This window comes from Pantherophis guttatus, chromosome 1, assembly GCF_059756535.1.
Source record: "Pantherophis guttatus breed Tessera chromosome 1, ASM5975653v1, whole genome shotgun sequence".
Taxonomy (NCBI): Eukaryota; Metazoa; Chordata; class Lepidosauria; order Squamata; family Colubridae; genus Pantherophis; species Pantherophis guttatus.
The window spans coordinates 342,437,372-342,450,716 of NC_142063.1; the positions used below are offsets into that span (position 1 = coordinate 342,437,372).

The 13,345-nt window shown below is 43.5% G+C and overlaps 1 protein-coding gene across 3 annotated transcripts in view; it reads left to right on the forward strand.

The window, feature by feature from the left end:
• The first annotated feature begins 112 nt into the window (after window positions 1–112).
• BRIP1 (BRCA1 interacting DNA helicase 1) overlaps window positions 113–13,345 on the forward strand; it is a 126,605-nt gene continuing 113,372 nt past the window's right edge. Inside the window, exons 1-6 of one of the 3 annotated variants that reach the window (XM_087890098.1) lie at window positions 125–201; window positions 4,323–4,412; window positions 6,290–6,410; window positions 7,476–7,587; window positions 8,624–8,812; window positions 10,307–10,437. In XM_087890098.1, coding sequence (XP_087746224.1) covers window positions 6,318–6,410; window positions 7,476–7,587; window positions 8,624–8,812; window positions 10,307–10,437 — 525 coding nt within the window. In that variant the 5' untranslated portion in view covers window positions 125–201; window positions 4,323–4,412; window positions 6,290–6,317. Of the gene's footprint in view, window positions 202–1,294; window positions 1,314–4,322; window positions 4,413–6,289; window positions 6,411–7,475; window positions 7,588–8,623; window positions 8,813–10,306; window positions 10,438–13,345 lie in introns of those variants that run through there. The other 2 variants (XM_060693237.2, XM_087890101.1) reach the window with 2 other exon arrangements.

A 13,345-nucleotide genomic window follows, 5' to 3' on the forward strand; every position in this document is an offset into this window, starting at 1 on the left:
AACGAAGCCCGGGAGAGCTAGGCCGCGAGGTATCTAGGCAACCGAAGGATACCGGAAGCTGCGCTACCGGGCCGCTCTCGTTGGCGCTTCCAGCTCGCCACTGATTGGCAGAAAAGCCGGAAGGGGGCGGACTCAGCCGAGGCGGGAAGGAAAAGGATCGAAGTCGGAGAAAACGAGCGAACAAGCGCTTGGAATCCTGAGGTAACTTTCCTTGCGCGCGCTGAGAAGAGGGGCGCGTATTGGCTCCCTCCGCGTTAGACGAGTCCAAAAACCGGGTGGCAGGTGGGGGGGATGGTGTGGGGAGTACAGCGCCTTTCGACTCTTCCATTCCGAAGGGAGGGGGGGTGGAAATTGTTTTAAACCATGCTCGTTTTTGCGCCTTTCAGTTTCTGCGCCATAAAAGAATTTTTGAAGGATCGAAAAGTGGGGCGTGGGGGGCGGGAAATAAAATGCCCCCTCCAGCGTTTAGTGAGTCAAAAGTCTTAATTTTCATGTGGGGGAAGGGTGTTGGAAAGAAACCACCAGTCCCTCAAGTAAAGTTTGTTTTTTTATGGTGCAATTCCATATAAAAAAAAATTAAATCCTAAAATTTGGGTCCAGGCAGCCTAACTTCCATTAATTATTTAATTTTAATTTTCCACAGTCGGTTCAATAATATTCAAATTGATGTATGTATGTATATATATATATATATATATATATGTATGTATGTATGTATGTATGTATGTATGTGTATGTATATATGTGTGTGTATATATATATGTATGTATGTGTATGTATATATGTGTATATGTATGTACACACACACATACATGTATGTATGTGTAGGTATATATATGTATGTGTGTATGTATATATGTGTGTGTGTCTACACACACACACACACACACACACACACACACACATATATATATACATACATATGTTTATGTAAGTTTTCATGGGTATGTATGTGTGTATAGTTAATATTTCGGGTTTCTTCCCGTGTAATTGTGGATATAACCCTAAAAGGATATATAAAATGGAATTTAATATAATACTAGTAGTAATCATACATTTCAGGCCTTCAAACATTTGCCTATGAATAAAAGGTTGAATATAAAATGCCAAATCCCATCGACACATCAGGCTGAAAGTGCAACAAACCACAATAAGAGATTCATAGAGACTGACTACAAGCAGCGGCATGTCAAAAGTAGCAACAACTGCATCGGAAGAACTGCAAGAAATACCATGTGCAAAAACTGGTGGGATCATTAAATGGAGAAAAACATAGAAAATGAAGACTGGGACTTTAGAATACACACTGACAGGTACCTGCCATAGAATACCTCAGACGTAACAATTGTCGTTAAAAGACAAAGGCAAAAATGTTAAGATAGTGGATGTGGCAGTACCTGGAGACAGCGGAAGAGAAAGAATGGGAGAAGATAATTAAAATACAAAGACCCCCAAATAGAAATAGAATGACTGTGACAAAAGAAAGCAAAGGTAGTAACAATAATGATAGGTGCCTTGGGTGCAACATCTGGAGCATCCTTTGAACACCCATCGGCATTGACAAATTCATCACCAGTCAATTGCAAAAGGCAGCTTTACTCGGAACAGCTGACATCCTGCGATGGTATCTTTAACACCATCCAAGAACGTCATTTGCCTATCCTGATTCCTTGGGAAGGATGATATAGGTGAATTTAAAAGCCAAATGCATTCTAAATATCTGGCTTGTTGCAGAAAAATAAAGGAGATGAATTTCGAAATCAAGAAAAAGCTTTTATTTTGGCCAAAAGGTTCAGACAGATTAATTAATCTGTTAGGTTCTGAACAACATTCAGTTATAAACACACATTTATACCCTTCAATAGTAGAAAAACAGGAAGAGCCTTGATAGTACAGTGGTCTAAAGCACCCTGTTATTAAAACCAGCTGCTTGCAATTACTGCAGGTTCGAATCTCACCAAGGCTCAAGGTTGACTCAGCCTTCCATCCTTTCTAAGGTAGGTGAAATGAGGACCCAGTTGTGGGGGCAATAAGCTGACTTTGTATAAATATACAAAAGAATGAAGGCTATTGCTTAGCACATTGTAAGCCGCCCTGAGTCTCCGGAGAAGGGCGGCATATAAATCAAATTAAAAAAAAAAAAAGTATGTGAAATAAACCACCTACATGTTAGGCTCACCCCCTTCCCTTATTGACATGGCAAGAGGAATTAGCTAACTCTGTGGTTTAACTTTTTGAACCCAGCAACTGTCTCTTTGCCTGTGGTTTGACTTCTTGAACTCTGCAACTGTCTCAAGTCAAAGGGGTCCTTCAGAGATCATCCAGGCTGACCCGGTATTATTTCACTCTTATATTCAAATTTCACTTTATGTCCTACTTTAGGTTGAGTGTGCGATCAACAATATTAATAACTATGCCAAACACCCTGGGCACCTTACAAGATACCAAATAGACAATCGAAACAATTAAAGATTGGTCGTCCCACAGGTGCTTTTCCAAAAGACAGCTAGACTTTTGCCCAGTTGCCTTTTGAAAAAGAACCTTTATTTTATTTTATTTTTTTATTTTATATTGGATTTCTATACCGCCCTTCTCCCTAAGGACTCAGGGCGGTGTACAGCCAAATTAAAAAAAAAAACATGCAGAACAAATATTAAAAACAATTAAAAGATATATAAATTTGGCCCAATTAAAACTCATTTACCAATTAAAAACGTTTAAAACATTTAAAAACAGTTAAAATTTCATCTTAAGCCAGCCCGGCTTGTTTAAATAAATGGGTTTTAAGGGCGCGACGGAAGGCACTGAGGTCTTGGATTCTCCTTATCTCTGGGGGGAGCTGATTCCAGAGGGTAGGTGCCCCCACAGAGAAGGCTCTCCCCCTGGGGGTCACCAGCCTACATTGTCTGGCTGATGGCACCCCGAGGAGGCCCTCTCTGTGGGAGCGCACGGGTCGATGGGAGGTCGTTGGTAGCAGCAGGCGGTCTCGAAGATAGCTAGGCCCTATGCCATGGAGCGCTTTAAAGGTGATAACCAACACCTTGAAGCGCACCCGGAAGACAACTGGGAGCCAGTGCAGCTCGCGCAGGAGCGGTGTTACATGGGAGCGCCATGCTGCTCCCGTCACTACCCGCGCTGCTGCGTTCTGGACCAGCTGGAGCCTCCGGGTGCTCCTCAAGGGGAGCCCCATGTAGAGAGCGTTGCAATAGTCAAGGCAACCATGACCTGGATGACTGAGAATCTCCATAGACCAGTGGCCCCCCCAACCTTTTGGGAACCACAGACCGATTCCATGGAGAGAGGTTTTTCTGCAGACCGGAGAGGGCGTGCTTTTACATGCTGCCTGCATCCCGCAGATGGGGCTTTGCTTGTTTGCATGGCCCAGTTGCTGACATGCTGCAGACCGATGCCAGTCCAAAGAAATGTCCATCTGGGTTCAGTTCCAAGAGGGGAGAAAGACACTGGAAACATGGGGACTGCTTGAAAAGGTGGTTTAATGGTGGACGGGACCACATGGTTTTGAGGCCAAAAAAGGCACATGGATGAGGAGAGAGAGAGAGATTTTTACCCTCTGTTGGGCTTTGAATTTGAGCTTGTATTCTGATTGGTTGTCAGACTCCCATGGGGCCATGCAGGGGTAACTTTGTAGGTTGTCTTTTGAATCTCAAGCTTGGTTGAATCTTGCTGGGTGATGCAATCTCCCCAGGTGCCATGTGGTGAGTTCTGTTGCTAGATGGGTAGAGGGCTAATCCTATCTTTGCTGGATCTTGGGTGAGGGCATTTGCTTATGAATAGACCTAGCTATCTCTTTATCCCTTAAGTGCTGACATCTGCCGGGGGCTATTGAGGAGGGTGGGGACTATTAAGAGTGAGTCTGCCTCCTGCCTATAAAACATGTTTCTCCATTTCTCATCCAGGGAAATATAATATTTTGCCTTTTCAATATTTCCTAGAATATTTCATTTTTCTATGAGAGGGGTGGGTGCTAACTTCCTACAAGACATTAAGATTGGCCACCCGGAGTCGTTTTCTGAGATCAGTGGCCATAAAAATTGAATAAATAAAAAATAGAACAAGTAAAAATAAGAAAATTAGCAGCCTGGACAAACAAAAAATAACCCTAACCCATCCAAAAACATGACGGGTTCCAGAAACGTGCCAATTGTACAATTAGAAATGTACATTATATATGGAAGATTTGTCTCTCTTTTCTGGCATAGTTCCACTCAGGTTGTTATCTCTCTAAAATGGTCCTGAGTAGGTTTTGTTTTCCATGTGGATTGTTTTGAGATGATTGCTAACATTTTGGCTTTGCTTGGCAGGTTTTTTTTTGACAAGACAGTAACAGAGATGGAAGGGACCTTGGAGGTCATCTAGTCCAACCCCCTGCTCACGCAGGAGACCTATATTAGGTATTCGAACCAACTCGAACCAGTTCTTAAGGGGTTCAACATTCATCTAACCTATTGCTATTTCTTTCTGAGTTCAATGCTAAAACCAGAGAGAATTTCAAACATGAATGCCTGTGCACCTCTTTGCAGTCTGGTCTTGAGGTCTCTTTTTTGCAACGCATATCTGACTGCATCCACAGGCTTTTTTGATGCTGATTTAATCATGCAGAAATGTAGGATCTGACCTACCATTGAAACATGTTTATTACGTTTATTAAGAAGTAATAGTACAGTTTTGGAAAAGGTTTGATCTAGCCTTCCTTCTGTTAGGGATTTCCTCAGTTGAAACTTTTTATTTTAGATTTGTTTAAAAGTCTGTAGAGATTCTTGGTTATCCAGGTCCTGGTTGTCCCAAAGGTGCTTTTTCAAGGAAGCAACTGGACTTCCTTGTTTTTTCTTTTGAAGACGTTTCGCTTCTCATCCAAGAAAGCTTCTTCAGCTCTGACTGGATGGTGGGGAATGGAAGGATTTATATTCCTTGCAGACAGCTGGTCATTTGCATCCTTTTAGAGGGTCCTTGAAGCACTTGGGGGTTTATCTGTGTCCTCAGGGTCACCTGAGTGGTGCAAATAGTTCCTGTAGTCTGCAATCCCTCTGGAAATCCGTTCATACTCCCGCAACATTCGAAGAGTGTTCATCCCAAATTGCATAGCTAAAAGTCTGTAGTGATATTCAAGTGATATTCAAGTCATGGTCGTCCCAAAGGTGCTTTTTTCAGGAGGCAACTGGACTTTCTTGTTTTTTCTTTGAAGACTTTTCTTTTTAGATTTGTTTGTATCCCGCCTTTTATTATTTTTACAAATAACTGAAGGTGGTGGTGAACTCATCCAATACGTCTCCCTCCTCCTATCTTCACAACAAACCTCGGAGATGAGTTGGACTGAGAGACAGTAACTGGCCCGATGTCACCCAGTTATGTCAGGACTAGAACTCACAGGTTCCTGGTGATTGGCCAAAGTCAGGGGTCGGCAAACTTAAACACTCAAAAAGCCCAAAAGGTCCTAACCTTTTGGGCCTAGCTATCTTCGAGACCGCCTGCTGCTACCAACGACCTCCCATCGACCCGTGCGCTCCCACAGAGAGGGCCTCCTCGGGGTGCCATCAGCCAGACAATGTAGGCTGGTGACCCCCAGGGGGAGGGCCTTCTCTGTGGGGGCACCTACCCTCTGGAATCAGCTCCCCCCAGAGATAAGGAGAATCCAAGACCTCAGTGCCTTCCGTCGCGCCCTTAAAACCCATTTATTTAAACAAGCCGGGCTGGCTTAAGATGTAATTTTTAACTGTTTTTAAATGTTTTAAACGTTTTTAATTGGTAAATGAGTTTTAATTGGGCCAAATTTATATATCTTTTAATTGTTTTTAATATTTGTTCTGCATGTTTTTTAATCTGGCTGTACACCGCCCTGAGTCCTCAGGGAGAAGGGCGGTATAGAAATCCAATATAAAATAAAAAATAAAATAAACTGGAAGCCCCCTGTTCAATTCTGGAGCCGACCGGAAGTCCGGTTCCCCACCATAGAGTCTCCTAGCGCGGCATCCTTTTTCCTCTACCTGTCCTAACTGAAAACCCTATCAATTGTGGAGCTGACCGGAAAACCTGCTCCTTTCCCTAGAGTCTCTTCCTGGTGCGCTGTGCTTTTCCTCCCCATAACCGGAAGCCCCTCTCAAAATTGTGGTGGCGACAGGGAGCCGCAGCAGAGGGATGAAAGAGCCACATGCGGCTCCAGAGCCGTGGATTGCTGACCCCTGGCCAAAGTCATCCAGCTGGCTTTCATGCCTGAGGCAGGATTGGCGCTCCAAAGTTTATAATTTAAAACACTGCTTCTTTTTTCTTGAAGGTAGACGTCCTGATAAGCCAATGCGATTATGGCATTACGAACGTCAGAATACACCATCGGCGGTGTAAAAATTCTCTTCCCTTGTAAGGCGTATCCATCGCAACTTGCTATGATGAACGCAGTAAGTCTGAAAAGCAATGATTTTATAGCAGTCGTTGTAAGGCTATGCTTAAGGGTGGTGCGGTGGCCTAGAGATGGCGCTCTCGCCTCACGATCAGGAGGCTGTGAGTTCGATCCTAGGTAGAGGCAGATATTTCTCTCTCTGGGCTCAATGAGAATATCTCCTGAATATAACTCTGCACTGGCAACAGGAAAGGCATCTGGCCAGTAAACAGTCAGCTCCGTTCAGTTGCCCAGATTCCACCCCACAAGGGATTATGGGGTTGTTAAAAGAGGATGATGATTGTAAGATTATGCTTAAGCCTCTACAAAAGTATTTCTCAACCTTGGCAACTTCAACTCCCAGAATTGTTAGGTGCATGCAGCCAATCAGCATGCTGGATGGGGAATTCTGGGAGTTGAAGTCCACCCTTCTTAAAATTGCCAAAATTGAGAAACATCACTCTACAGTTGCAAACAAGGATTTTCTCCAGCTTCCGTAAATTTTTTCCCCTGTCTTTCAACTTTTAAAAGCTTTGCTTGGTGTTTGTTTTTCAAAAATAAAAAAAAGAAAAGCAACAGGATTAAATCCAAACCTTTTAAATCATAGTGAAAATTATTAGCCCCATTTTTTTTTTTTATGCCCTGGTGGTTAAATTGAATCACTGCAATTGTTAAGTGGATCACATGGTGGTTAAGCAAATCTGGCTTCCCTCATTACTTTGTTGGTTGGGCACTGGCTGGGAAGGTCGCAAATGGTGAGTGCATGACCTTGGGATTCTGCAGTCTATTTAAGTCAGAAATGGAAAGTTTTTAATATAGTACTGAGGTCGGGGAGTCAGGACCCAGCCTTTCACACAGAGTAGAAATTGCATTTGCCGTCGAAATTCCATGTTTTGAAATAGATAGCTGTCTATTATTATTTTTCAAATTTGTTTCTGCTGTGAATCAAATTAGGGAAACAGTTTGAAAGCGACAGGTAAAGCAGATCTTCTTAGTTGCCATCTTACAGCAAAACATATATTAAAAAAAAAAAAAGGCGGCAGCTTGTTTTCCGTGCTAGCGAAATTCATTTCCTTCTTTACAGATTGTGAAGGGGCTGAGCTCCAAGCAACACTGCCTGCTGGAGAGTCCCACTGGAAGTGGGAAAAGCTTGGCCCTGCTCTGCTCTGCGCTGGCCTGGCAGCAGTCGCTCTATGGTGAGGCCTTGGGTGGGCCTGTTTGAGCCCATCAAGACTCTCCTTTTGGCTTCATTCTTCCTGCTGATTTTATCTATGTCTATCCATCTGTCCATATCTATCCATTATTTATCTCCATCCATCTATCTATACTATCTGTTGGTTGGTCTGTCTGTCAGTTTCTCTCTCTCTCTCTCTCTCCTACCTTACCTACCTATCATCTATCTCTATCCATCCATCCATCCATCCATCCATCCATCCATATCTATCCATATCTATCCGTCTATCTATCTATCTATCTATCTATCTATCTATCTATCTATCTATCTATCTATTTATATCTCTATCATCCATCTCTCTCATCTATCTATTTATATCTCTTTATCTCTATCATCCATCTCTCTCTGTTTCTCTCTAACATCTATCTATATCTATCTATCTATCTATCTATCTATCTATCTATCTATCTATCTATCTATGTCATCCATCTCTCTCTCTATATATATATCTCATCTCTATTTATATCTATATCTCTATCATCCATCTCTGTCTCTCTCTATCATCTATCTATCTCATCTATCTACTTATATCTCTATATCTCTATCATCCATCTGTCTCTGTCTCTCTCTCTCTCTTTTATCTATCTATCTATCTATCCATCTGTCTCTGTCTCTGTCTCTGTCTCTCTCCTATCTATCTCTGTCTGTCTGTCTGTCTATCTATCTATCTATCTATCTATCTATCTATCTATCTATTTATATCTCTATCATCCATCTCTCTCTCTCATCTATCTATCTATTTATATCTCTATATCTCTATCATCCATCTCTCTCTATCTCAGATCTATCTATCTCTCTATCTATCTCTATATATATATCATCCATCTCTCTCTCTGTCTCTATCATCTATCTATCTCATCTATTTATATCTTTATATCTCTATCTTTTTTTTTTTTTTTATAATATCTCTATCATCCATCTGTCTCTGTCTCTATCTCTCTCTCCTATCTATCTATCTATTTATCATCTATCTATTATCTACCTTGTCTGCTGTTTAGAAAAACCACTGGATGACTTGTGCTCAAAAGAATGCAAGAAGACCGAGGCTTTGAAACTCTGCCGATGCCCATGCCATGCTAAATCGTCCGGTCAGGATCCAGAAGGAGGCTGCCAAACCACGTCTTCTTTCTTCCCCAGTCACGCAATGGAGACCTCACTAGACGGTGGAAGTAGCTCAACCAACAAAGGTATCATCTAAGGGGCTTTAGAGGACACAACCCTCCTTTATACTAGAATAACAGTGATGGAAGGGGACCTTGGAGGTCTTCTACTCCAACGCCCTGTTCAAGCAGGAGACACTTTACCATTCCAGACAAGTGGTTGTCCAGTCTCTTCTTAAAAACCTCCAGTGTTGGAGCATTTACAACTTCTGGAGGCAAGTTGTTCCACCGATTAATTGTTCTCACTGTCAGGAAATTTCTCCTTAGTTCTAGGTTGCTTCTCTCCTTGATCAGTTTCCATCCATTGTTCCTTGTCTGCCCTTCAGGTGCTTTGGAGAATAGGTTGAGCCTAGTAGTGGGATTCACTTACCTTTGCTACCAGTTCGCAAATGTGAACGCACGCGCCACGTCTGCGTGGGCGCAGAGCCTCCTGCACATGTGCAGAGCCTCCTGGTTCACCTAAACCGGATAGAACAGAAAGGAATCCACCAGTGGTTGACCCCCTCCTCTCTGTGGCAGCCCCTCAAATATTGGAAAACTTGCTATCCTTTCTCCCCTGGTCCTTCTCTTCACTAGACTAGCCTTGGTCATAAAAAATGATCATAAATCACTTTTTTTCAGTGCCGTTCTAACTGAGTGGTCATTAAGTGAACTTTGTAAGTCGAGGAGGACTACCTGTATTTCCTTCTTGTCTGCCAGGTTACATTTTTCTGTTGAATTGGATGCTTATAAAATTGTTTTGTGTTTCATAGACTCCTCTAAGGTTCTACATTTAGGGAAGAAAAACAAAATGCGCAGGTACAGTATATGTGGTACCTCACTCAATAGTAGTAACTGAAAGGGATCTTGAGGATAATCGCTTAATATGAGCCAGCCGTGTGCAGCAGCTGCCAAAAAAGCCAACACAGTTCTAGGCTGCATCAACAGAGGGATAGAATCAAGATCGCGTGAAGTGTTAATACCACTTCATAAGGCCTTGGTGAAGTCACACTTGGAATATTGCATTCAGTTTTGGTTGCCACAATACAAAAAACAGATGTTGAGACTCTAGAAAGAGTGCAGAGAAGAGCAACAAAGAGGATTAGGGGGCTGGAGGCTAAAACATATGAGGAACGGTTGCAGGAATTTGGGTATGTCTAGTTGAATGAAAAGAAGGACCAGGGGAGACATGATAGCAGTCTTCCAATATCTCAGGGGCTTCCACAAAGAAGAGGGAGTCAAGCTATTCTCCAAAGCACCTGAGGGCAGGGCGAGAAGCAACGGGTGGAAACTCATCAAGGAGAGAAGCAATTTAGGACTAAGGAGAAATTTCCTGACAGTGAGAACAATTAACCAGTGGAACAGCTTGCCTCCAGAAGTTGTAAATGCTCCAACACTGGAAGTTTTTAAGATGTTGGATAACCATTTGTCTGAAGTGGTGCAGGGTTTCCTGCCTAAGCAGGGGGTTGGACTAGAAGACCTCCAAGGTCCCTTCCACCTCTGTTATTCTAGAGGATTGCCTTTGATTTATTGTTATTGCAGAAAGCGTCTCACGAACTACATTGGCTTCAAAACTCTCTGCCAAACAGCAAGCCTCATTCTATGAAGATGACAGCGACAATGATTTTAAAGTGGAAAGGAAGAGGATTCGTTCACTTGAAACAGAGCAGCAGGTGGGCAAAATATATGCAGGCAGTCCTCATCTTACAACTGTTTGCTCAGTGACCGTTTGAAGTTACAACGGTACTAAAAGAAGTGACCTCTGGCTGTTTTTCACACGACCGTTGCAGCATCCCTGTGGTCACATAATCAAAATTCAGATGCTTAGCAACTGTCTCATATTTATGATGATTGCCGTGTCCCTGGGTAGTCCTCAACTTACATCCATTTGTTACAAATACTGGTTGTAAATCCTAAATTACGAGTGCATGACAGTGAAGAACAGGGCTGTCAAACTCCCAGGCTGCGGGCCGGATGCATCACACACTCGACACACTCATGCCCGGTTTAGCGAAAGGGGGAAGAAAAGTCCCGATATGTCATGTGACGTTGCCGTGACGACGTGAGTTTGACACCCCTGGTGAAGAACATGTCCCATTGTGCCAGCTTTTCAACACCTTTTCCTCTTCAGGGAAGATCTTTCCATGCCATTGCCTGCAATGTGCTACTTGGCGCAAAAGAGACCTTTTTCCCAGTGGCTGTTGTGCTTTCTGACAGTGACCTCATCTCTTGAGGCATGGAGGCTCAGTGGCTTAATGATGCTGAAGACGGTCTCTGCTCCAGTGGTTCGAGTCCTAGCACTGTGTGGCAGGGTGAGCTCCCGTCACTCGCCTCAGCTTCTGTCCACCGAACAGTTTGGAAGCATGTTCTCTGCGAGTCGATCAGGAGTGTCAAACTTGATTTCATTGAGGGCCACATCAGGGTTGTGTTTGATCTCGGGCTGAGTAGGGGTGACTGGGGTAGGGGTGGCCAGTTTGACGTTCTGCAGCCTTCACGCCCCCCCCCCCCCCGGCTCCATTTTCGGCTGTGCTGGCCTCCTGCAGCCCTCTGCCAGTGAAAATGGAGCCTGTTTTCTCTGGCAGAGGTACCACAGGCTGGTCCTTTGCGGTTTCCAAGGCGGCCCCGCAAACCAGATCTAAGCACCCTGCGGGTTAAATCCTGCCCGCAGGGCTTGAATTTAGCATCCCTGGAATAGATAAATATGTACCACTTCAGTGGGGAGACAAGTTGGTGCTCTGTGCAGGCAGTCAGATTCCTGCTGGCTCTGAACCTTCCCATTTGCGATGTCTGTTTGCGAGGTGGTTTCTGGGAAGGGAAGGGGCCTCGGGTGGCACTGCAGGAAGAGCTGCTTGCCTTTTTTTTCTGGTGCAAAGCCAGCTCACCCTCCTTTGGCACACCTTGGGAAGCACACGGGCATTTCCTAGACCATGGGACAACTTGCCCTGGGCAACTCGTTGCGGGACAATCCAACCATTCAATTTAATTATTTAAAATAATTTTAAAAAACAATTTTAATTTTTGTCATTCCCATTTCATTTTGTCCCTCCTTTGGCGTCCTTTAATTATTTTTTTCCACTATTTCTTTGATATTAGTGTAACCCTTGGGTGAATTGGCTGTGGTGAGTTGTTGTAGGCCCAAACAGAGCTGGTACCTTGCCAGCCAAACTACTACTCAGCAATTGCATTGTGGTCTCCTGGCTACTATAAAAATGCCATATACCAGGGTGGATTTGATTTAAATCGAGTCGATTTAAATCACAATTTAAATCACGATTTAAATCACTAGTAAAAAGGCTTGATTTAAATCAGCTCGATTTAAATCCTGATTTTTAAAGAGCAGCTGTCATCTCTGCTCCTCCTTTGACCCACCGTTGACTCACCGATAGTCCCAGTGTTGCAGAATATACAGCCTCCTGCTCAGGGCCGGATTTTCCTATAGGCTAACTAGGCTTCAGCCTAGGGCCTCAAGATCAAGAGGGGCCTACACAGTGGTGGGATTCTGGGGGTTCTAGGGGGTTCGGCCGAGCCCTTTGTTAAATTGCTGGCTCGCCTGCCCCTCGCCTCCCACCCGCGCGGCGCCAGCCTACCGTAGCCAGGGGTGGGCAATTGTGGCTTTTACAACCTGTGGACTTCAACTTCCAGAATTCCTGAGACAGCTTGGCTTTTGTGCATATGGACTACTCAGGGGGCTGAAAAAGTTATTTTTGACTGGTCCTCGCACTTTTGACCAGTCCTCGAACTTACGACTGTCCTCACATTTTACGTTTTTGCCCTATCTTGTGACCATGGTGAAGAAAAGCAGTTGTGAAATGAGTGACATGGTTGTTAAGAAAGCTGCATGGACATAAATGTGAGGATGGTCATAAGTGTGAGGACCGGTCAAAAGTGCGAGGCCCAGTCAGAAATGACTTTTTTCAGCCCTCTGAAAAAAGTCTATGCACATAGCCACGCCCACCCGGTCACATGACGAGCTACCCACGCCTACACAGTCACGGGACCAGCTAGCCATGCCCACCCAGTCACATGATTGCCAAGCCACACCTCCAACTAAGCCACGCCCACAGAACCTGTTGTTAAAAAATTGAATCCCACCACTGGTGAAAGGGCCTCATAAGTGGAATAGCCTAGGGCCTCTTTCAATCTAAATCCGGCCCTGCTCCTGCTACATAACTAAGCTCCATTTCATGCTGAATAAACTAAATTATTTACGTATCTTAAATAGAAAACTATCTTACGATAGATTTTTACCCCAAAAGTTTTTTATTAAAATAAATTCGATAAAAATCAAAAAAATCCGATTTAAATAAAAAAAAATCGATTTTTTTGATTTTTTTAAAAAAATCATTTATTTTTATCCACCGTGCCATATACTACTCCTACTACTAATAATAATAACAACAACAACTTCATCTTTTTAACTTTCCCAACACTCTGTTGCTGTTTCTTTTTTTAATGGCTTGTTTTTATTACCAACCCCCCCCCATTTTATGTTGGGGGGCAATATGCTGACTTGTAAACCACTTAGAGAGGGACTGTAAAGCACTATGAAGCGGTATATAAGTCTAAGTGCTATTGCTCTTG